This window comes from Pogoniulus pusillus, chromosome 26 (assembly GCF_015220805.1).
Source record: "Pogoniulus pusillus isolate bPogPus1 chromosome 26, bPogPus1.pri, whole genome shotgun sequence".
In the NCBI taxonomy this organism is placed as follows: Eukaryota; Metazoa; Chordata; class Aves; order Piciformes; family Lybiidae; genus Pogoniulus; species Pogoniulus pusillus.
This window is the reverse complement of record NC_087289.1, coordinates 13926911-13950520: the sequence shown is the minus strand read 5'-3', so window position 1 is coordinate 13950520 and position 23610 is coordinate 13926911. Positions and strand designations below refer to the sequence as shown.

Sequence of the window (23610 nt, the reverse complement as noted above, 5' to 3'; positions counted from 1 at the left end):
TTACTCTGTGCTGCTGACACAGCTGCTGAACTCAGTTACATCATCACATAAAGAATGTGTTAAGATGGTTATGTTATCAGTTCTTGTAAGGAATGGGGTTTTTGCTATCAGTTCTTGTAAGGAATGTGTTTATGGAGGCACCAGATCTCCTCCATTTAAGGCTAAGTGTCTACCATATCAATAGCAATGTATTGCAAACAGTAAAAATACATGTGGCTGTGATTCCCAGAATTGTGTTTGATCTCTGCTGTTTGTCTCATTTATTAATTACTGTAGAAACAATTTAAAAATAAACAGATATGCTTCTTACCTTTCTCCTTATAAAGTTTTATCAGTATATTTCTTAAGCCAGCAGTGTTGTTCACCCATTCTATTATGCCACACTCATCATTTAAGGGAATAACTGCGTAGGTTCGAATGTGGAGCTCCCGCCTACGGGACTCTGCATCTTTTCTTAAGCACTAGTCACAAAAGAAAAATGAGATTCAAAATGTATCAACATGTGCTAGTTTGAGCCTAGCTACAATGTTTTGGTGAGAAGAATTAGATTACAGGCTGTGAAAAGGAAACAGTGGTGATGTCTACTTCAGGCTTGCTGAGATGTGTAAGAACAAAAACATAAACACAGAAAAGAGAGTCACTCTCTGTCACTCTGGGGCTGAACTTCTCTCTTTTACATAACCTGACATCTGTGTGACTAATCCATCTGCTTCCTACCCTCCCTGGCTGACCCTCTAATCTACCTTGAGCATAAGACAAATTCTTGGGTAAGGTAGAGGGGTGGGAGGAAGGGTGGTTGAAAGCCCCTCCTAGAGACTCAGGTTTCTGAGAGGGCTGTTGTGTTTCTGTATTACTTTTTGACTTGTGTATTTCTGTCAATATTGTAAATACCTGCTTGTATATTGTGCTAAGCTGTAAAAATAAAGCTTCATTCAATTTCCAGAGCAGCTGGGTCTAGTCTGGTTGATTTTCCAAAGTGTGTGGGGGGCAGGGAACACCCAAACCATCACACAACAACACAAACCATTCTAGCTCTGTCTGGTTTCCAATCACACAGTCTAGAAACTAAGACAGCTTTGCTGTCTGCAAACGTTAGCAAAAAAGTCATCTGTAAATTAAAGAAAATTTTTGCACTGAAAGAGTGAAACTGCAGAACACATACATGGCTTAAATCCCTTCAAGGCACCATTTGAACTAAGTGTTACAGTGTTTCACAGATCCTAGCATTAACTTTAACCTCAGTCAACAAGGTACATTAACGTATTGCTGAGAAGCAAAAAAACACATCTGAAACGAGAAGTATAGCAAAACTTTTAGTGTAAAAAGATGAATGTACATATTTCTCATTTAAAATATTAGAAAATTCTGCATAAGAAATAGGAAGCACAAAGATTGCAGCTGTTTGTTTACTGTAAATCACCTTTCCTATGTATTTTTGCTGGAATAAGCAATTGTTTTGGCAAAATGTTGTATTTTGTTACTGTTTTCACAAGTCCATTATACATTATCAATAGCTATTGATTTTCAGTGAAATAAAAGGTTTCTTTTATTTAATAAAAGGTTTCTTTTTCATCCTCCTGGAAGCTTCATCTCAAGGCAAGTTTGTTCTATTTGTTAGATAGCTCATTATTTTGTTCTGGTCAGTAAGTGTAACACATCTGATTGTCTTAATTCATCAAACCTTATTAATGAGGGAGTTGAATTCCATGAGCCGACAGTCTTTTCTTAGGTCATCTTTTGGCTTACACATCATAATGTAAGATTTCCCATCTGAACCCTTTAAGGTGATCTTTTTTGGCTTCTGAAGTGAAGCAAGGATTTCTACCTAAGGAAACCAATAAATTCTTTATTAACACCTGTATCAGATCACAGAAAATGAAGCATCTCACTGTAATGAACCACTGCAGCCAGTCATGTCAGCACTTATTCTCTGGACTACAGTACATTAACACAGTATAGGAAAGATATTGGTTTTCTGGAGTGTGTCCAGAGAAGATCAATGAGGGTAGTGAGAGGTTTGGAGGACATATCATAAAAGAGGAGGAAGAGGGAGCTGGGGTTGATTAGTCTGGAGAAGAGAAGGCTAAGGGGAGATCTTATTGCTCTCTACAACTACTTGAAAGGAGGTTGTAGTGAGGTACTGGTTTCTTCTCCCAAGTAACTAGTGACAGGATGAGAGGAAATGGGCTTCAGTTGTGCCAGGGAAGGTTTAGATTGGGTGTTAGGAAAATTTTATTTACTGAAAGAGTGGTGAGGTATTGGAACAGGCTGTCCAGGGAGGTGGTGGAGTTGCCATCCCTGAAGGTGTTCAGGAAATGTGCAGACCACAATAATTTAGTGGTCATGGTAGCTGGGTTACGTTTGCACTCTGTGATCTCAACCTTAATGATGCTGTGATTAACTGGAAGTAGCAAGACGCTGGGTTTGGGTTGAGAGGACAGAAGCCACTCAGATTTTGCAACCACAGTTATGAAGTTCCCTACTCACTCCTCTATTTCTAGGAAGCTAAACTATATTTGCAGCTGTATTTGTGCAACAAGAAGCTTCTAACGAGGTGCTAGCTAGAGGCTTACCGTATCATCAAAGCCTGCAATGTAGGCCCAGCAGCCAGGAAAAGGGTCATGGTTAGCATGTGCACCAGGAACTGAAGGAAGAGTTGGTATCATCACTGATTGTAAAGGAATGAGAATTTGACTAAATGTGTGGTCTTCTACTAATCTCTTCAGTGTTTTGAAATGAATATTCATGTTTAATGTTGAGCTGTTTCCATCAACCTTGAAAAAAGAATATTGTTCAAAAGTTAATAAGCACTTCACACAGTGAAATATTACCCCTATTTCATGTCATAGATATATAGAGTCATAGAATGATTTATGTTGGAAGGGACCTTGAAGATCATTTAGTTCCAACTAACAAACAGAATAGTAAATGCTTAAGGCAATTAGAAAAATGGCAAATGACATTTCAAATGAAATGGGAGTTGTCAAAAGTAAATACAGCTGGTCTTCATGGGATGGGCATTTTTCACTCTGCATGTAAATACAGAATCACAAAAGAAGACAGTTTTCCCTTTATTATCATTTCTTCATGAAAACATAACCAGCCTATTTTTATAGTAAAGCTCTCTGGAAGTCACTGGGAAAGAATCAGCCATGAAAGCACAGAATGATGCAAAGCCCACACACTGTGAAAGGTACTGGAGTTTTTCACATGTGCTCGAAATAGTCTACACTTCCAACATTTTTATCAAGTAAAACCTCCAACTCTTTGACAAGTTAGTGTGGTTTCTGTTAAACTGTAGTAAGTTAATGTGTAACAAATGCTATCAGAAGCTTTTGTATAAGCTTTTTCCCTAACCCTACCACATGCAGTCATGTGTTTATTGTTTGAAGTACCGGTTTGTTGCACAGTTCCAGAAGCTTATCTGTAAGGCGTGCTGCATCTCCAACAAATTTTCCCAAAGATTCTTTCATGTGAATAGCTTTGTTTAGAATCTCTTTACATCTACTGACACGCATAGGGTAAGAGGACTGAAAAGAAAGAGGAAAAAGTTAATTAAACAATTAATTAAATTAAACAATCAAACCAATGAAATAATCCTGCATCAGTAGGTTTGCAGATGACACCAAGCTGGGAGCAGGTGTTGATCTGTTGGAAGGTAGGAGAGCCCTGCAGAGGGACCTGGACAGGCTGGATGGGTGGGCAGAGGCCAATGGGATGAGATCTAACAAGGCCAAGTGCAGGGTACTGCACTTTGGCCATAACAACCTCAAGCAGTGCTACAGGCTGGGGACAGAGTGGCTGGAGAGCAGCCAGGAGGAAAGGGACCTGGGGGTACTGATAGTAAGCTGAAGATGAGCCAGCAGTGTGCCCAGGTGGCCAAGAGAGCCAATGGCATCCTGGCCTGCATCAGGAACAGTGTGGCCAGCAGGACAAGGGATGTTATTCTGCCCCTGTACTCAGCACTGGTCAGGCTACACCTTGAGTACTGTGTCCAGTTCTGGGCCCCTCAATTCAAGAAAGATGTTGAGGTGCTGGAGCATGTCCAGAGAAAGGCAACAAAGCTGGTGAAGGTGCTGGACTACAAACCCTATGAGGAGAGGCTGAGGGAGCTGGGGTTGTTTAGCCTGGAGAAGGCTCAGGGGAGACCTCATTGCTGTCTACAACTACCTGAAGGGACATTGTCACCAGGTGGGGGTTGGCCTCTTCTCCCAGGCAACCAGCAATAGAACAAGGGGACACAGTCTCAAGTTGTGCCAGGGTAGGTATAGGCTGGATGTTAGGAGGAAGTTCTTCACAGAGAGAGTGATTGGCATTGGAATGGGCTGCCCAGGGAGGTGGTGGAGGCACCGTCCTTGGAGGTGTTCAAGAGGAGACTGGATGAGGCACTTAGTGCCATGGTCTATTTGACTGGATAGGGCTGGGTGCTAGGCTGGACTGAATGATCTTGGAGGTCTCTTCCAACCTGGTTGATTCTATGAATCCTAAAACCCTCCAAACAATTGTATGATCTTAATAAAGCTGGAGCTATAATTATCAAGGTACCTTGGACACAGCAGTCATCATCCACATCGCTTGCTGTGGATAGGCTAAGAACACTTTAGCAACAATCAGCATCAGAACTGTGAAGACTTCATCGTGAGAATGGCAAATTCGGGAGATTAACTGAGAGAAAGCGGTCAGGAACTGATAAGGTGCCAGGTGATTTGTGTGCTCTGTAATCACCTTGTTTATTTTAGCTAAATCATTTTTCATTTGCACACGCTCTGAACGACCAGCTGAAAAACAGAAGAGGACAAGACATAGTCCTTTCCCCACCAGCAGAAAGTAGTCATGTAAATCAAGCCTACAAGAAACGTGTTTTGTTGGTAACTTTCATAAGCCAAAATGACTCAAAAAGTTCCTACATTGAGGGTTTTTTAAACATAGCATACAATTACTTCATTTTTATGATATTTATCTAACCAGAAGAACAGGAAATAAACAAGTACAGACAACAGGAACATGGAACAAACAATGCTAGAAGAGCTCTCCTTACACTCTTAAAATGAAGTATCTACTGCTTCTCTAAAGTGATGCAATGGCATGGAACAAACCCAAACCCCTCCTTCTGTTTCACTGGTAAAAGGATTCTCATGGTCTTTAGTGGAGAGGAAGTTAAGACAGCCTTTACAAAGGATGAAATTAGCACAGCTGCTCCTATCTTCCCCCCTGCCTGAGGACACAGCATGAGTAGCATGTCAACAACACAGACAGCAGCACTTGGTGTACCTGAAAGCTAAATTCAGTTGACTCATGTATAGAAGCAGGTCAAGATCAAGGAGCCACAACTAGCTGCTCCACTCCAAACTGGCAGGCAATGTTTGCAATTTTCATTTGTACAGAATTCTCCTGCTCAAAATGCACCTACGGTAGTAGTTTCACATGCCTTGATGCTGCCTACAACATATTTCCCTTCCATCTCCCCCCATTTACATTTCAGCAAAATTCCCTCAACAATTGGAACCGAGGCTAACAGAAAAAAAAGTGCCAAAAGCCTAACACTACATTAGCAAGGGTATCCAAAAGTATCACTTGTGAGCCAGCTTTGAAGAGATGATGGGTGACACCTTGAGTACTGTGTCCAGTTCTGGGCCCCTCAATTCAAGAGAGATGTTGGTGCTGGAAGGTGTCCAGAGAAGGGCAACAAAGCTGGTGAAGGGCCTGGAACACAAACCCTATGAGGAGAGACTGAGAGAGCTGGGGGTGTGCTACCTGGAGGAAGGCTCAGGGGTGACCTCATTGCTGTCTACAACTACCTGAAGGGAGGTTGTAGCCAGATGGGGTTGGTCTCTTCTGCCAGGCAACCAGCAACAGAACAAGGGGACACAGTCTCAAGTTGTGCCAGGGAAAGTATAGGCTGGATGTTAGGAGTAAGTTCTTTCCAGAGAGAGTGATTGGCATTGCAATGGGCTGCCCAGGGAGGTGGAGGAGTCACCGTCCCTGGAGGTGTTCAAGAAATGACTGGATGAGGCACTCAGTGCCATGGTCTAGTTGACTGGCTAGGGCTGGGTGCTAGGTTGGACTGGATGATGTTGGAGGTCTCTTCCAACCTGGTTGATTCTATGATTCTATGCAAGAATTCCTCCTAAATCTGTTAATCAAGATATCTGAGGAACAATACTACATCATCATGTGTTTATAAAATATTCTGGAGGGTTACATTCAAGTAATTAATGTTTTTCTGCACATTAACATCCTGTAATTGAAGAGAATAGTAGCACTTCATTTCAGGCACTAAGTCTGACAAAAGAACAGTAAATATACTCCACTACTTTTTCAGTTGTATGTTCAAAAGTAAAATGGAAGAAGTATGCCCTGGGAAAAAAGGTTCTACCTTTATCACATTCGTATGCTTTTGCTCCAAAGTCCAGCCATAGAGATAGCATTCTTGGCATTGACTGATAGATGAATTGGTTTCCATACTGCAGAGACCTGTGATTACACGTTTAAAACACAACATGTTATTGGTATATATTAGAAGCAATACAAATTTTACATCCTTGTTTCACATTCCATTTTGGCTTTTAGAAATTTGAACAACAACTAAAAGCTTACTAATATACACAGGCTTTGGTTTTATTAATCAAAACTGCAGGTGAAATAGCTAAAAAGGCAGACAATTGTTTTGTCAGAAGCAAAATTAGTTATGTATGAAAATAAAAAGGAAGCATGCAGTATTATTTTGCAATATTGCATAAAACTTTCAGTCTGAATTGTTGAAAGACAATATATTCCTAGAATTTTTTTCTTGCAACAACCCCAAGCAGCACTACAGGCTGGGGACTGAGTGGCTGGAGAACAGCCAGGAGGAAAGGGACCTGGGGGTACTGATAGATAGTAGGCTGAAGATGAGCCAGCAGTATGTCCAGGTGGCCAAGAGAGCCAATGGCATCCTGGCCTGCATCAGGAACAGTGTGGCCAGCAGGACAAGGGAGGTTATTCTGCCCCTGTACTCAGCACTGGTCAGGCCACACCTTGAGTACTGTGTCCAGTTCTGGGCTTCTCAATTCAAGAGAGATGTTGAGGTGCTGGAACATGTCCAGAGAAGGGCGACAAAGCTGGTGAAGGGCCTGGAACACAAACCTTATGAGGAGAGGCTGAGGGAGCTGGGGATGTTTAGCCTGGAGAAGAGGAGGCTCAGGGCAGACCTCATTGCTGTCTACTACTACCTGAAGGGACTTGTAGCCAGGTGGGGGTTGGTCTCTTCTCTCAGACAACCAGCAATAGAACAAGAGGACACAGTCTGAAGTTGTGCCAGGGGAGGTCTAGGCTGGATGTTAGGAGGAAGTTGTTGGCAGAGAGAGTGATTGGCATTGGAATGGGCTGCCCAGGGAGGTGGTGGAGTCACTGTCCTTGGAGGTGTTGAAGCAAAGCTTGGATGAGGCACTTAGTGCCATGGTCTGGTTGACTGGCCAGGGTTGGGTGCTAGATTGGACTGGATGAACTGGTTGATTCTATGAGTCTATGAATTGTTTTGTCAGAAGCAAAATTAGTTACGTATGAAAACAAAAAGGAAGCATGCAGTATCATTTTGCAATATTGCATAAAACTTTCAGTCTGAATTGTTGAAAGACAATATATTCCTAGATTTTTTTTTTCTTCTCCACAATGTAATACTCGTTCTTCTGTAGAAACTGAGCACAGTGCCCTCTAGGGTCTAACCTTCCAAAATGATGAACTATGTATCTAATCAGATCTCCTTGTTTTTCCATCTTGTTGTCAGTTACCATTGGCATTAATTTATCATAGTATTTAGCAAGATAAAAATGTCCATCTTCCCATTCTGGTAAGAAAATTGTCACATCCTGCAACGACATTAAACAGATAATTACTTTTGAAAGGATGCTCAACTGAAAATGAAACAAAAAAAAATAATCTCAATTAACAAGAATGCTTTATTACTTAGCTTTAAGTAAAGTATGTGCAAAAAGGTTTTGTGCCTTTAGCCCAAAAGATTGTAATTTTTTTCTGATTGTGATAAATTCCTGTGCAAGCCGTAAGACTGTTCCTGAAGTATCTTTTGGATTTGGAGACAGCAAGATTATTTAAAACAAGATGATAACAGATTGCCCTATTAGGAAATATTAGAACTACATTAAAAAAAATGATAATCAAGTCCCTGATCCTATTGATTAAACTCCATAATGGGTTTCTTTTAGTTTCTTGAATGTGAAATAGTAGGATGCTGACTGATGGACTCCAAGATCTCAAAGGTCCTTTCTGACATAAATGATTCTGTTTTTCACCTTTCTAACTTCCTTCCAAATCACAATGCTTAGATGAAAAACGAGAGATTATATGACATACATCAAGAAATACCTTTTCAAATGGCATATCCATTCTCTAACAGCACTGGCTTGTTCCCAGCACCAGGATTTAGACAGTAGAGAATTGTGAGCATTAGTATCGTAATATAGTCCACAGAAATGTCATTAGTTTCTGTCATTTCAATCCTGATTTGATGTCACATACAAATGAGATTTTTCTCTGACTGATACAGAAGCATTTTAATTAGTAAGACAGAAGTAAGTATTAACCCAGTCAAATGCCAAAACATCAATAGGAGACATATTACTTTTAAGGAAGCATAAAGATCTGCAGTTCTTCTAGTTCTTGTGAGCATGTTTAAAGCTTCAGTCACTACCAGAGAAAGAAGGAATGCTGAAGAGCAGCACAATGTGTCACCAAGTTATTTCACTACCTATTTTGAGTAACCCACCTTTCAGTAAGGAATTTTAATTAGTGCATGCATTAGAAAAAAGCCATGGACCTGTAAGTTGGTTTTTATGTTAAGAGTTATATTATCTTAGCTCTCATTGCTGGGAACTGTGGATTTCCTCTATTTGTGTGTTATATTAAACCTAATGCAGACAATTACATTTTTACAAGAAGAACTTCCCATCTCCACAATGTTACACTATTTTATTTCATTGACATTATCCTTAGTTAACATCAGCAGCATAAGAATAGCTTTGAAGTATCTATTATTATTGTTCTTAGTATTTATTTCAACACCAGTGTATCAAATTACCTTATACTTTTTCATAACTGCATTGCTTTCAAAGTTAGCAGTCTCTTCCATAAATCTGCCCACTAGCAGCATTGCCTGACCATGGATGAGTTGACTTTTGCTACTGCATGGTGCTTTATTTTCAGAGAAACATAACTCAACTCCTTTCTGGAGAACAATCAGTGCTTGATGGACCTCACCCTAAGGGAATAAAGAAAACATTTTATGTGCTTTAAATAAGAGAGATTTAAAATTTCCATCTCACAGCTGCAATTAAGGGCAAAGCTGTGTCCCTGAATGTCTTCACAGCATTCTGGCTGCAGTATCTGAAATCAGTAATATCCAGCTGACTCTTCCGTTCCCTTTACTACTTGGCATTGCTGTTCCTTTATGTTTACCACAGTAACTCCTCTCATGTTTGCTGCCCACCTCTATTAGTTAAAAATATAGAAATTAAGGAAAGATCTGCTATTAATGTAATTTAAGTTTGCTTGGCTTGCTTTGACAGGGGCAAGTAATCCACCAGTTCTATACATAGCTGCCAGACAAGTCAATGGATGCTGAAAAGGGCTGTCTAGCAGTTGGAGGTAAAACTTCCCACAGCTCAACTGCAATCAGCACGTGTTGATAGTCCCAGTTTTGTTTTACATATACTGGCTGCATGCCTTTTTTTCTCCCCTCCTTTTAGAAACAGAAAGGTTACTTTCTGGCATGTAAGTAAATAAGTTACATTTTAATTTCCTTTACCTTGGACCAGAGCCATTTTGCTCTTTCTATGTAAAGCTCTGAGAGGGTAGATTCTCCAGCATTCAGAAGAGCATTATATGCAGTCTGGTGATGACCAGCTTTTCTTGCAACTCTAGCACTCTGGAGCCAGCACTGACCAACAAGCTCACTGTAATCCTGGCTGCAGAGAGATTTTGCAGAAAATGAAGAACATCAGTCAAGAAAGCTGCTTTACAATCTGAGGTAGTATCAAAAGCAAATACAATTTCTCAATAACCTATATATTATGTAGCAACCACTTAGAATTATTTGCAATATATCCATTTCACCATTCTACCAGTTAGGCCTAGAAACAATTAGTCTTGCCCCCTGTCTTTCTGCCTTATCTCTCCTGTAAACACTCCTCTTCCTTTCTGTTTTGAAGATACATGTTTGAGAGGACCAATTTTATTTACAATATAAATTTCCACAGAATTCTCTTATCTTCCCTCTTCTCACATGCATATGGAAAAATCAGAGTATTACTGAAAATACAATACAGGCAGACAAGATGTAGTCATGTTCTCACCTTTTATTGAGACTAAGCAAAGCCCTTCTCAGTGCTAAAATGGGTTCTTTTGCTCTGTAAGAGTTTTGGGTCATTTCAATACGAGCACACCAGTTCAGGGAATCTTTACCATGGTGACCATCTGGTTGCTGAAACATTGGTCCAATACTATGTTCCAACTCACAAAGCATGTGCAACCTGTGTCAGCAAAATAAAAGCAATATATTGTTGAAAATGGGTTGCTGTTTGAGGTACATGCAAATTTGAGATAGCTTTTGCTTTTTTCTTTCCAAAAGGTGACCAGGAAAGTAATTTCAAACAGTAGGAATGCAGCAAAACCAGACACAAAATCAAGGTCTTGCAAAACTGTTCAATTATTTTCTCATTACTCCTTTGCCAAGCTGCTGAACAGAGACAATGAAGATCAGTTGAAAAGGCTGTGTCTAGACTACTTTGATCCATTCCTTTTAGCCAGAGTTTTTAAAAAGGCATTTTAGATGCAGTCTGCTACTTAAACACCTTCTCTCTGAAAGAAGTTATTCCATTTATTTCAAAATACCATTGTTATTAGTTGTCACTGCAAAGCTGAGAGCTTATAAATACCCACAATCTCATTGGCAGTCTAAAGTGCAGTGTCTCTGACAGAGAAACGGGGACTTCAAGAGCTTCTAACAACAACTAAACCAAACTGTTCTCTTTCTCAATGCTTAAAACTCAGAGAATCATTTAGGTTGGAAAACACCTTTAAAGATCATTGAGTCTAACCACAAATGAGTATTTTTCTGTTGAAAAGAGGCATTAGCTAAGTTGCTTTGTGAAACAGCTGTCTAAGCACAGGAGAGAAGTCATCTTCATTACAGGGAAACAAAGCAGGGACATAGCATGTAGCATGTTCAAGACTGGAAGTTGACCTTTAAAAGCTCATCTAGTCTATAACCTACCTCCCTTCTGTGATTTACAATCAAACAGAAAGAAGTTTATGCTTGTGTTCATCCCTCATAACATCATCTTCATGGCCCTCCTTTCAAAATGTTTCTAGAGATGGGGCATCTACCATGGAACCATCCCAAGTCAGGTTGGACGGGGCTCTGAGCAACCTGCTCTAGGTGAAGATGTCCCTGCTCATTCAAGGAGTTTGAACTAGACCTTTAAAGGTCCTTCCAACTCAAAATATTCTATGATTCTAAATCAAGGCTGGCTTGCACCAACATGGAGGCAATAACAAGATGGGAGGTCTGAAAAGATGGATGCTGTGAGTAGAGGGATGTGAAGGTGATCTCTACTACCATGAAGCCCAACCTAAATCTTTCCCAAATAAAATAACATTGCAAAAATTACTAGCCCAAACATAGAATTAAGAAGTAATTAAGAGATATGGATTTCACCTGGGAGCCTTTTTCATTAAAAAGAGGCTAGGAGCTTTTTGCTCTACCACAGCCAAATCAAAAAGTTTACTCAAAAAAAGAGATTAGGGTTTCAGGTCTTACTCTTCTTTGGTCATAACCTAAGGGAATACATTTAGATTCATAGAATGATTTGTGTTCAAAGACACCTTTAAGATCATCTAGTTCCAACCCCCCACCATTGGCAGGGTTAGGCCACCATGCAGATTCAAAGCAATGCTCTTAAGTTAATGGAGCTTAAACGAGCTTGCTTGTTGATTTTGAATGACTGTACTCAATTTTATTGTGACTATTTTTCATGGCAGATAAATATATACTCCCAATTAATGGCATCAGTACCATTTATTGTGGGAGTGGAAAATTCTTGCTGCTGCATACTTGATTATGTAACTTCTTTGTTTGGAAATAGTGACAGGAAAATCAGAAACCTGATAATGTGCTCATATCCTCGCTGATAGGATCCTCTTTCAAAGCTTGCTGCTGAAAGGGGTACAATCTGCTCTGCTCGAACAACCTTGAGTGTTTCATAAAAGGCTGCTTCATTCTTCTTCTTGGCTGATAATAGTAAGTGTCCTAGTCTGACACTCCAAGTAGTGGACTTCATATCTTTGGTGAGAAGAAAAAGAAAAAGATAAAGAAAAAAGGCCTCTCAAACTTTGCTTCTTTTAAGTAGTTTAATCTGAACTTGCTGATTTGTATTAACATACTACTGAAAAGTTTTTTGTGGAGCTAATTAACTGAATTTTAGAAATGCTGGACAAGTCCAGAATTCCACCCCCCAAAACAAAACCAGAAGAACTCTGCCCTTACTCAAAGGCTATACAGTTTACAATCAAATCCATTCACAGAAATATACTGTCAGAATCAACCTTCCACCAGTAGAAGTAGATGATTAAAACATCCAATTGTTCAGAAATACAACAAACTATTCATATCATGATATCCTGCTAAGTTACCTGAAGCCAAATAATTTTCCAGTAAGTCCCATCTTGACAGTTTCCATGCTGCTTCCACCCTGTAAGTGTTCAGTTCAGAAATCCATTCAGACCTATTACAAGAAAATGAAGACAATACAAGATTGTGTTGAATTCATATGTTAGTTCTGGATGATAATAGAAAATATTCTTTATATAAAACTCCTTTTACTTGAAGAGAAGCAAGGTAAGCTTGCTTCTAATAAAACTCAATAAAAGCAAAGGATATGCATTGATAACAAATAGTAGCTGTACACCACCATTCCACAAATTCAATTTCCAACTGTGTTTAACTTCTGGGGTACATTTCAAAACCTGCCATCTTCCAATGCATTTATCTTATACAGTTACAGAATAGATATGGTCTGTAACATGCAAGACAATGACTGAAAGATTCTATTTAACAATTAAAGCACACACTGACACTGCACATGGTGCAGATAAAAAGCACCAGCACTAGTGGAAGTCTTGAAATAAATAATTCACAAAGCACTGAAAGTTTTCTGTCCTCACATTGCTAATTGGATATGCTTGAGGAAAAGGGTGTATGGGTGTCAGCTGATGAAAAACTCAACACAAACCAGCAAAGTGTGCTTGCAGCCCAGAAGGCAACCATGTCCTGGGCAGTGTCAAAAGAGATGTGACCAGCAGGATGAGGGAGGGAATTCTGCCCTTCCACTCTGCTCTCGTGAGACCCTATCTGGAGTACTGGATCCAGTTCTGGGATCCCCAACACAAGAAGGGCACTGAGGTGTTGGAGCAGGTACAGAGGAGCCTATAAAGATGACCAAAGGGCCAGAACACCTCCAATAGGGAGACAGGCTGAAAGCATTGGAGCTGTTCAGCCCAGAGAAGACAAGGCTCTGGGAAGACCTTCCAGTACCTGAAAGGGGCCTACAACAAAGCTGGGGAGGGACTTTTTAAAGGGCTTGTAGTGATAGAACTAGAGGGAATGGTTTGCAGCTGGATATTAGGAAGAAATGCTGTACGGTGAGTGTGGCAAGACATTGGAACAGGTTGCCGAGGGAGGCTGTGGATGCCTCTTTCTTGGAGGTGGTCAAGGTCAGATTGGACAGGACCTTGAGCAACCTGGTCTAGTGCAAGGTGGAGCTACAAGATTTTTCAGGTCCCTTCCAACCTAAACCATTCCATGATTCTATGATGAACTACACTGTGTGGCCTGTTGTAGAAAGGGTAGAGAAGATGATGCTGCAACTTTTTCATGTCTTTAACAAGTAATTTCTATCTGTCTTAACTTTTTCTCATAATTGGTTATGTCTGGGTTAATTTTATATGGTTAAATTAGTAGCTGGACTAGATGACCTTTAAAGGTCCCTTCCAACCCAATGCATTCTGTGATTTAGTGATTCTCTGATAATATTCTCAAGGTTTTATTTGGAAGAACCTCATGGCACACAGAAGCTCTACATGGGAAATTCAGTGCCCCCAACTAAAGTGGCATATGTTGGAGATGAGGAACAAAGTGTGTGGTTAAAAGAAGTTCAAGGCATTTCAGAGCAGTAAGTAACTTGGAAAATTGAAGTGTAACTTTGCATTTCACAAGCTTAGCTGGGTTTTGTTCCTATACTACAAACCTAAGTAGCTGAGAAGAGCTGCTGATGTTAAGAAGAGTTTGCTGGGATTTAAAACAACAACATGAAAGAGCTTCAGCTGAAATGTCAGACTATGTGGAGTTAGTCCCTAGGTATTTAAAGTTAGATGCTGCTACAAAAGAATGAGTTGCAGTATTTACTCTCCCACTCAATTTTCTGTTCTAGGCTGTAGGAGGTGTATAGAACTGAGTCATACAGGATCAAGTTACAGCTTCTAGCTTAGCATTGTTAAAGCAGCCTTGTCTAGTGGAAGATATCCCTGCCCATTACAGGGGGGTTGAAACTAGATCATCTTTAAAGTCCCTTCCAATCCAAATCATTCTATGATAAGCTTCAAATGCTTGAGAATGTGCAAAATTGACTACTGAGACTTAGGTGAGACACAAGAGCTTCATATCACTCATAAGCATTGCATTTGGTGATTACTGTACCTGTTTGCAAGCACTCCATTGACCTGAGTAATTACAGTAGATAACTGACCAAGGCCTAACATAGACTTCACTACACCATGGTAATGAATAATCTAGAAAGAGAAGGGAAAGTAAAAAACAAAAGAAATTAGAAAACCCCACACATAGATGAACGAAATTCATGACAATCTGAAGGAAGGAACAGGCCCATTTGGGTGATTTTTGTAGTAAGAAAAGACATAACCAATTGGACTATAAGCTAAGTGAATATGTAAAATGCCTTTTTAACAAAGAACTTAAATCAATTATCAAAAAGCACCTTACCACAAATAATTCTGATAGTCATTTATTGATACAATTACCAGAGCTGTTGTGATGGTTTGGGTGTTACTCAGCCCCTGCACTTAAGAAAATCACCCAGACTAGACTCAGCCAGCTGAAAGTTAAGGAATGAAGCTATATTTACAGCTTAGCACAATTTACAAGCATGTATATAACTTCTGTATCTGTGTATATAGGAGTTAAAAGTAATACAGAAACACACTACCCCTCCCAGAAATCAGAGTCCCCAGGAGGGCTCTCTACCCAAGCCCCCTTCCCCCTGCCTCTTTCCCTCCCTTCAGAAATAACCAGATCAACCCACGTATATCTCATGTGATAAATCTGGAGATCTGAGGTGAGATGTCAGAAAAAACGACAAGGAGGTTAGAGGAAAAAGGGTTAGGTTGGATTAGAGCTAAGGCAGAGGCAGCCACAGAGACCCACAAGAGAGAGGGCACAGCCAGAAGTGAGAACTAACTGAGAAGTGTGTGAGAAGTGTCTTATCTATATTTTGACTAGTTGCATTTCTCAGCAGAAGAATGGGTCACATAGGGTACTGTTGTTTTTTTCTTTCTTCTCACAGCTAAGGCTTTCATTTCTCTCAGTAAAATATTCCCCTTAGCCTCAAACCAGCACAGTCTCCATGTAGTCTCTTGTAAAGATAAAGATCGTTAAATGCAGATAAAGATTAGTAAATCAAGTTAAAAAAGGAATGCAAAGGAAGCTCTCTAAACAGAAAGCTTTTTCTTTGTACACAAATTGGAGTTCTAACACAAGGGTTAAAGGATTCCTCACCTTGTGCATAAAGCAAAGCATCAAAGATTTTAACTAGTCTGTCAATCACTCGTTCTAGGTTAGTGATCTGTGTAGCAGCCTCTAACAGGTTTCTGCAGACTTTCACTACTCTTGTGATGAAATCAGAGGAAATCCATGTGAACTGGATATTCAGCACTGAATTTTTTTTCTTCTTCTTTCTCACAGCTAAGGATTTAATTTCTCTCAGTAAAATATTCCAATTAGCCTCAAACCAGCCCAGCTGTGTATTAAATTTCATGTAAATAAATACTAACAAGAAGAAAAAAGTCCCAAGAAGAAAATTATCCCAAAATTCAAAGCAATTTCACGCTTCATACAAGTGTTTTCCATACTCTGGGAAACAAGTAGGGTTATCAAAACATTTTATTTACTGTATCTGTTATCAGCTGTGCTAGATAACTTCTACTTTATAGGGAGCACAAAAAGCCATAAGGATACCCCAGCCTAGGAAACTTTTACCCATTTCCATTAGAAGTGTGTTTCAGATATGGAAAAGGTAGTTCCTGTCTTCAGCTTTCTTTCTGCATTTACTATCACATCACCAGATGTTCACTTAGGCACAGGAAAAGCAACATAATTTTCCAGTACTGCTCAGCTTTACAGTACCTTAAATGTTCCATTAAAAAAAAAGGGGGGGGGGGGAGTGGAAGACAAGTAATTATAAGTGTTCTCCTTTATCTATTTCTAATTGTCCTTATTATTATTTTCCATGCAAGTCAACAATAAAAAATTATACATCAGAATTACTGTGACTAAAAACTGTTAACTTGCTGTAATGGTTCTTTGGGCATGAAGCAGTACTGGCTGATATTGAACAATCCAATTCCAGGCCTTCCAAAGCAAAGGCTAAACTTTAATCAGCAAGTTGTCTTAGCAAAAAATGGATACAAGTATCCAACAATTAACCCAAGCCTAAAAATAACAATGTGAACTACATAAAAGATTTGTTTCAGTTCATAAAACAGTACCAATATTCAGAAACTGCTACTCTAAACTCTTATGTTTCTATTTTACTTTGTATTCTGATGAGATGTACAGGTCTGTGTACAGTTTTGGGGCCCTCAGCACTAGAGGGAAATGGAACTGTTGGAGAGAGTCCAGAGGAGGGCCATGAAGATGATCAGGGGGCTGCAGCACCTGTGCTAAGAGGATAGGCTATGAGAGCTGGGACTCTTTAGTCTGTAGAAGAGAAGGATTTGAGGAAACCTTGTAGTGGCCTTCCAGTATCTGAAGGCTGGGGAGGGACTATTTACAAGGTCTTGTAATGACAGGATGAGAGATAATGGGTTTAAACTGGAAGAGGGGAGATTTAGACTAGATGCTAGGAGGAAGTTCTTTACAGTGAGGGTAGTGAGACACTGGAATGGGTTGCTCAGGGAGGCTGTGGCTGCTTCCTCCCTGGAGGTGTTTAAGTGTTTAAAGCCAGGTTGGATGAGGCCTTGAGCAACCTGCTCCAGTGAGAGGTGTCCCTGCCTATGGCAGGGGGTTGGAACTGGATGAGCTTTGAGGTCACTTCCAACCTAGACCATTCTATGATTCTATGAGATATTTTTGACTTTATTTCATGTTTGTTCAATAGATTTAAAATTTAATCATATATCTATATAAAAATCAAAAATTATTTGTCTTGTACTTACCTGATCAGGTTCTAGTTGGATAGCTCTATCATAACAGGCTGTTGCATCTCTCAACAAGCCAATGCTTTCATGTTCAAGGATTTGCTCTTTGAGAGATGGTTCTGCTTTCCGAATTGCACTGACCCCAGCTACTCCATCTGGCTCATGCATAGCAGCATACAATTTCTTGATCCAAACAGAAATGAAAATGAACATTACAAACAAGTATAAGATAGGAAAAAGATATTTTCTATATAACATGCTCATAGTCACACATCTTTGAAACAGAGAACCACACTTTAGGACTTCCTGACATTAAGCTTTCACAGAAAGTTACAGCTTTTCTGGGCTGCTTCTTCCACTCTTCCAAGAAGGCTCCATCCATCACAGTCCACTTTAATTTCAAAATAAACCAAACCCAAAAAAAGAATTCAGAACCTGAAGAAATCCAAGATGCTCCTGAATATTTTGTTTCTTCTCTGTGATGAAGGATTCAAAGTGCATCACAGCCCTTGTGTAAGCCTTTGAGCGAAAGGAAGCCACAGCTAATGTATCCTGAGGGATGAGGTCCAGAAAACGTGTCACATTTTGATATTCTCCATAGTTCTCACTTGATGCTACAGGAAAAAAAAAAGACATTTTAGAGTGTCTGTCCATTGGGGTTTCATTTCAAAAAATTATGCATCAAAATTCAGCAAATTCATTTCATAACTTAGAGGGATAATGTGATTAAAAAACACTTTTTTCCCTTCTGTCAACAATAATGCATTTACAGCAATCTGGTGAACTTCCTGAAGCTTTCAAGGAGGGATAGAGTAGGTTAAACTCAACCTTTAGATAACTACCAAGAAATTAACATTTCATTTTATTTCAGTCTAAACTTCTCCCAGTGTTTTGAATGCCAATGGTATTTGGGCTGGGAAGAGTGGAAATCCCAATACACTCGTAAGAAATCATAAAGAGTATTGTAGAAATACTGCATTTTAAATGGCTGTAATTCAAGCAGCAAATTTAAATACTTATTTGAAGAATATAAATGCCACTTTATATAAAATAAGCACCACTCACTTTTTAGATCACCTCTGTCTTTGCTAGACTTACTAGCGCTTTTCTCAGAAGTAAGTATTTGGAACTTATGTCTAGCCCACTGAGTTAGATGATCAAGCATGGAAAACACTGTCTGTGTGCTCAGCTGACTCAGATCAGATGCACTGTCTTCAAGTCTCCTGGTAGACTTATCATCATGTTTCAGAACAGCCATAATCTCCACATAAACCTACACAAACCAGATAAAAGACAGAAGTGCCACACAAGCATTGAAATCATAGAAAACAGCAATTAACATGCAAACCAAACTAAAACACTAGGTATTTTAATTAGTTGTACATTTTAATCATTTCTTACTTCTTTGCAAGTTCGGTTTTTCCCACAGTCTTAAGGGGAAGAGACAGCAAACCAAGTCACAACAACCCCAGGCAGCACTACAGGGTGGGGACAGAGTGGCTGGAGAGCGACCAGGCAGAAAAGGACCTGGGGGTACTGGTAGATATTAGGCTGAAGATGAGCCAGCAGTGTGCCCAGGTGGCCAAGAGAGCCAATGGCATCCTGGCCTGTATCAGGAACAGTGTGGCCAGTAGGACGAGGGAGGTTATTCTGCCCCTGTACTCAGCACTGGTCAGGCCACACCTTGACTGCTGCGTCCAGTTCTGGGCTCCTCAATTCAAGAGAGATGTTGAGGTGCTGGAACATGTCCAGAGAAGGGCAACAAAGCTGGGGAGGGGCCTGGAGCACAGCCCTGTGAGGAGAGGCTGAGGGAGCTGGGGGTGTGCAGCCTGAAGAAGAGGAGGCTCAGGGGTGACCTCACTGCTGTCTACAACTACCTGAAGGGAGGTTGTAGCCAGGTGGGGGTTGGGCTCTTCTCCCAGGCAACCAGCAACAGAACAAGGGCACACAGTCTCAAGTTGTGCCAGGGTAGGTATAGGCTGGATGTTAGGAGGAAGTTCTTCACAGAGAGAGTGATTGGCATTGGAATGGGCTGCCCAGCGAGATAGTGGAGTCACCATCCCTGGAGGTGTTCAAGCAAAGCTTGGATGAGGCACTTTGTGCCATGGTCTAGATGACTGGCTAGGGCTGGGTGCTAAGTTGGACTGGATGATCTTGGATGTCTCTTCCAACCTGGTTGATTCTATGATTCTAAGTAACTGCTGTTGTCAGCAGATGCCATAGAGAAGGAAGCCTTTGCAAAGCAAACTTTTGACTTTGGAATAGCCAGCACAATTATTGACTTTATAGGTTCCAAGACACAACGAACACTGCTGCCCTTCTGCTAAGCATGCAATACTTCAAAGCTTGAGAAGAGTCAAGTTACCTGGTTATCTGGTCAGGCACTGAAACAGACTGCCCAGGGAGGTGGTGGTGTCACCATCCCTGGAGGAGTTCAAGAAACATGTGGATCTCACACTCTGGGACGTGGTTTAACAGCCATAATGGTGTTAGGTTGAAAGTTGGACTCAATAATCTCAGAAGTCTTTCCCAACCAAAACAATTCTGGGATTCTATGATCTACTGACTACTAAGTCACAGATCTATTTTTCACTTACATTTATGTAAATACCATGCTGAAAGATCTGCTTCCTGTTTGTTTTAGTCAATAGAATGAGTTAACACAGAGAACAGATGCTTACTGTGGCTGTACTTGCTCAGACAAGAAGAATCATCACACATCTCTAGACAGCCACACTGTTTAAAAACAGGTATCTTAATTGTGAAATTTCAAATTAATGGAGTATTCTCCAGTCTCTTACACTTCTGTTAAAGCTAACTGAAAGCAAGCTGAGGGAATGACTTTTTTGTGTCACATCCCTCCTTTGCTACAGGGAACCTAGAAATTCTGCTCTGCATGAATCTGGTAGCCAAACAGTTTTTCCACTTAATTTATAAGTACATGCAAAGGAGAGGAAAAATTATGGGTCTGAATTCTTGAAAGCACACAAGTTCAATTTATTCCTTGTTTGTGCTGCACTCACTTCCTCTCTGTAGCATTCTAATTCTTAATGTTGCTGCAGTCATAATTAACTGCATAATATCTCATAGTAGGCCCTGCTGAAGAATAGATGGAAATCCACATAAACCTAGTTCCACACAAACCTGTGTGAGTATATTCAAGTCTTGGAAGAAATTTTATACTAGTAACATAGGAAAAGAGGTTTAACACCTCTACAACTTATCTTCTGTCAGTCTACAGTCATTCTGCACTGCTGAGCAGCTCTTAGGAAGAACAGTTCCTCAACACTGCCGTGAAGAACACTACTATGTTATGCATCTCACCTCTTGTTGATCCTCTTGACTGCATCCCAACAAAACATAAACAAGGATGTGTGGAAGCAGATAAATTGTCACTTTATAGTCATTCTTCATCATAATACTGCAACAATCAAAAACTTTTCTGGCCAGATCATGTCGCACCTATAGAAAAACATCGTTTCCAGTATCATTGCTGCAGTGCAAATGCTTGAACAATGAACAGGTTGCTTTTGGTTGACAAGTACAAATTCTGTTCCATCAAATAATTTTCAGACACTTGCCTCCTACAGAAGGATTATCAGACTTAAACTTGCAGCAGAGATGCCAGCTGCTATTGAATATACTAAATTCTGACACCACAAAAAGCATTACTTACATGTTCTACACACAGAAGTGTTTTCTACACCACTGTGAGTTTCCACTGGCTGTAGAAAAAGCCTTGAGGCTGAGTCTGCTGTTGCAGTCACCCTCCCTGCTACCCTTAAAAGTTTACAAGAAGTAGGAAATATGAAGTGGGCTTACAAGAAAGCTGGGGAGGGACTTTCACAAGGGTTTGTCATGACAGGAGGAGGGGCAATGGCTTTGAGGTGGAAGAGAGATTTAGACTGGAGATTAGGAAGAAATTCTTTACAGTGAGGGTGGTGAGACACTGGTACAGGCTCCCCAATGGAGATTGTAGATGTCCCTTCCCTGGTGGTGTCAAGGCCAGACCAAACAGGGCCTTGGTTGAGTGAAAGGTGTCCCTGCCCGTGACAGCGGGGGTGGAACTAGATGATCTTTCAGGTCCCTTCCAACCCAAACCATTCTATGATTCTGTGAAGGCATTCAACTTTTGTCTGAAATAGAAGGAAATAGCTACTGAGCTATCGTGATTAAATTCACTTCTTTATGCAGCTAACTTAGAAGTGAAATTTTTGGTGGGTCACTTATGTTGGAAAGGTGAAAGGGAAAGGAACAAAGACACAAGTTGGTGGCTTAGGGGTTTTTTTGTTTGTTTGCTTGTTTGTTTTTTATGCTGGGACTGTGGATCTATAAAGAAATAAAAGAAATCTTTCAGAAACTAAGAAGCATTTCAGATACTTTTCAGAAGCATTTGTCAGTGCCCTCATCTACACAAGAGTCTCTGGACAAGAGCAAACTTTCTAGACTTGTGGCTTTGACACCATTTGTGAAGCCCAGTCAAGAAGCAACACTGCTGGGGACAGGAAGGTGTGAGGCTATCTTAGTGGTGCAAGATGTAGAAAGTGCTTTAACAGGCCTAATAGCAAATAGGCATATCCAGAAGCCAAAACAAGGTTGAAGATCTATGTTGTATAAACCAACATAGATCTCTTGGTCTGAAGTTGCAGTAGGGAAGGTTTATATTGGATATTATGAAAAATTTCCTCACTGAAAGGGTCAGTGGACACTGGAATAGACTGCTCAGGGTAGTGTTGGAGTTACCAGCCCTGGAGGTGTTCAAAAGATGTTTGGTTGAGGTGCTTAAGGACATGGTCTAACAGTTGTGTACAGGGAGATATTAGGTTATGGTTTGACACAATGCCTTTAAGGTCTTTTCCAATTACCCCTTTTCCCTTACCTTTGTTATAAGGTAACCTGCCCAAGTTGCTGACCATTCTGCAAAATTATCCCCTAATTTGCTTAAGTAAATTGGCTTCTTCACCTTGGACCAATTTATAGCCTTTTGATAACTCTTGTACCTGTAATTTTGAAATATCCATTTAGTACACTGAAAACAAATAGCACATTGGTAATTATGATGTTCCCTAACTGAAATAATATTAAGTTTCACCTTCTCAACATGAGTTAAGAAAATACTTTGAGCAATCAACAATTTTTATTCTAGAGCTTCTTAAAACACAACATGAAATACAACCAACCTAACATGTTACCAGAATTTCTAGATATACTTCAAAGTGCTGTTCAAATCAATCTTAAGAACTGCAGTTTGAGAAATATTTGAGTATTGGACTTTTCTTGTCAAAACCAGAACACATAAGAACCAAGAACTGTCAAAGGGTTTGTTTTCCAAGAAGACAAATCTTGTCATAGAAAACAGAAAGGAAGATTGTTGATTATTTCAAATTTAAGTGCAGAAGTAATTTGAAGTCTTCTTCATATTGTTTTTATCATTAATTCAACAAAAAGAAAAGTTAAATTAAAGCCTATTGAGCTACTCCTACTTCTACAAAGAGTAGCAGTAAAATGATGTTAATGGATCCAAGTAAGAATTTGTACAGAGGAAAGAAAACAGAAACAAAAGGTTGAAAACATTGTCTAAGACAATGTCTTGGGGACAAAGACAGATCTGGGCAAAGCATGAATCCAGGATTCTGCTTGTATAGTTTCTAGAGAATTATATTCAAAGTGCTAATTCAACTTTATATAAGGCAACATTCTTTGAATTTTGTATACACATATCACTCTTTGCAGAAAAGCAACCATCATAAAACCAAATTATGTTATTGATAGCCTGGAGAAGAAAAAAAAAGTGCTTTTATGAAAAAATATTGCTTCAGCTGTCACACACCTTGTATTTAAGTGGGGTTCCAAGATCTCCTGCACATGTTCAGGAAACCTCCTCCAAAGCCTGGAGCCTGGGCTGTCAGTATTTGTGTCTCTACAGTCATAGATCGACAGTAACTCCTGAAAATACAGAATTTTACATGGCCAAGTTAGCAATGAAAAGATTTGATGACCACAGTAATAACAAAATCTGGTGTATGTACAGAAGCAATGAGACTCAAATCACAGAATGCTTAATTCAGAAATTAGGACCACAAAAAACTTTCCTCTAGCATTGTTAATCCCCTGTTACTAGGAAGTGCT

General features: G+C 39.9%; 1 protein-coding gene across 1 annotated transcript in view; it reads right to left on the bottom strand.

The window, feature by feature from the left end:
* The window catches only part of ATR (ATR serine/threonine kinase), a 54903-nt gene that overhangs the window by 5736 nt on the left and 25557 nt on the right, over positions 1-23610 (bottom strand). The window contains exons 24-42 of the mRNA XM_064165114.1: positions 23312-23427; positions 22361-22481; positions 20806-20943; positions 18547-18754; positions 17917-18095; positions 17500-17664; positions 14747-14838; positions 12685-12776; positions 12157-12334; positions 10347-10523; positions 9800-9959; positions 9074-9253; positions 7705-7847; positions 6377-6474; positions 4546-4778; positions 3396-3530; positions 2574-2774; positions 1682-1825; positions 311-461 (exon numbers count right to left, since the gene is read on the bottom strand). Of these exons, the coding sequence (XP_064021184.1) occupies positions 311-461; positions 1682-1825; positions 2574-2774; positions 3396-3530; positions 4546-4778; positions 6377-6474; positions 7705-7847; positions 9074-9253; positions 9800-9959; positions 10347-10523; positions 12157-12334; positions 12685-12776; positions 14747-14838; positions 17500-17664; positions 17917-18095; positions 18547-18754; positions 20806-20943; positions 22361-22481; positions 23312-23427 (2911 nt within the window). The remainder of the gene's footprint in view (positions 1-310; positions 462-1681; positions 1826-2573; positions 2775-3395; positions 3531-4545; positions 4779-6376; positions 6475-7704; positions 7848-9073; positions 9254-9799; positions 9960-10346; positions 10524-12156; positions 12335-12684; positions 12777-14746; positions 14839-17499; positions 17665-17916; positions 18096-18546; positions 18755-20805; positions 20944-22360; positions 22482-23311; positions 23428-23610) is intronic.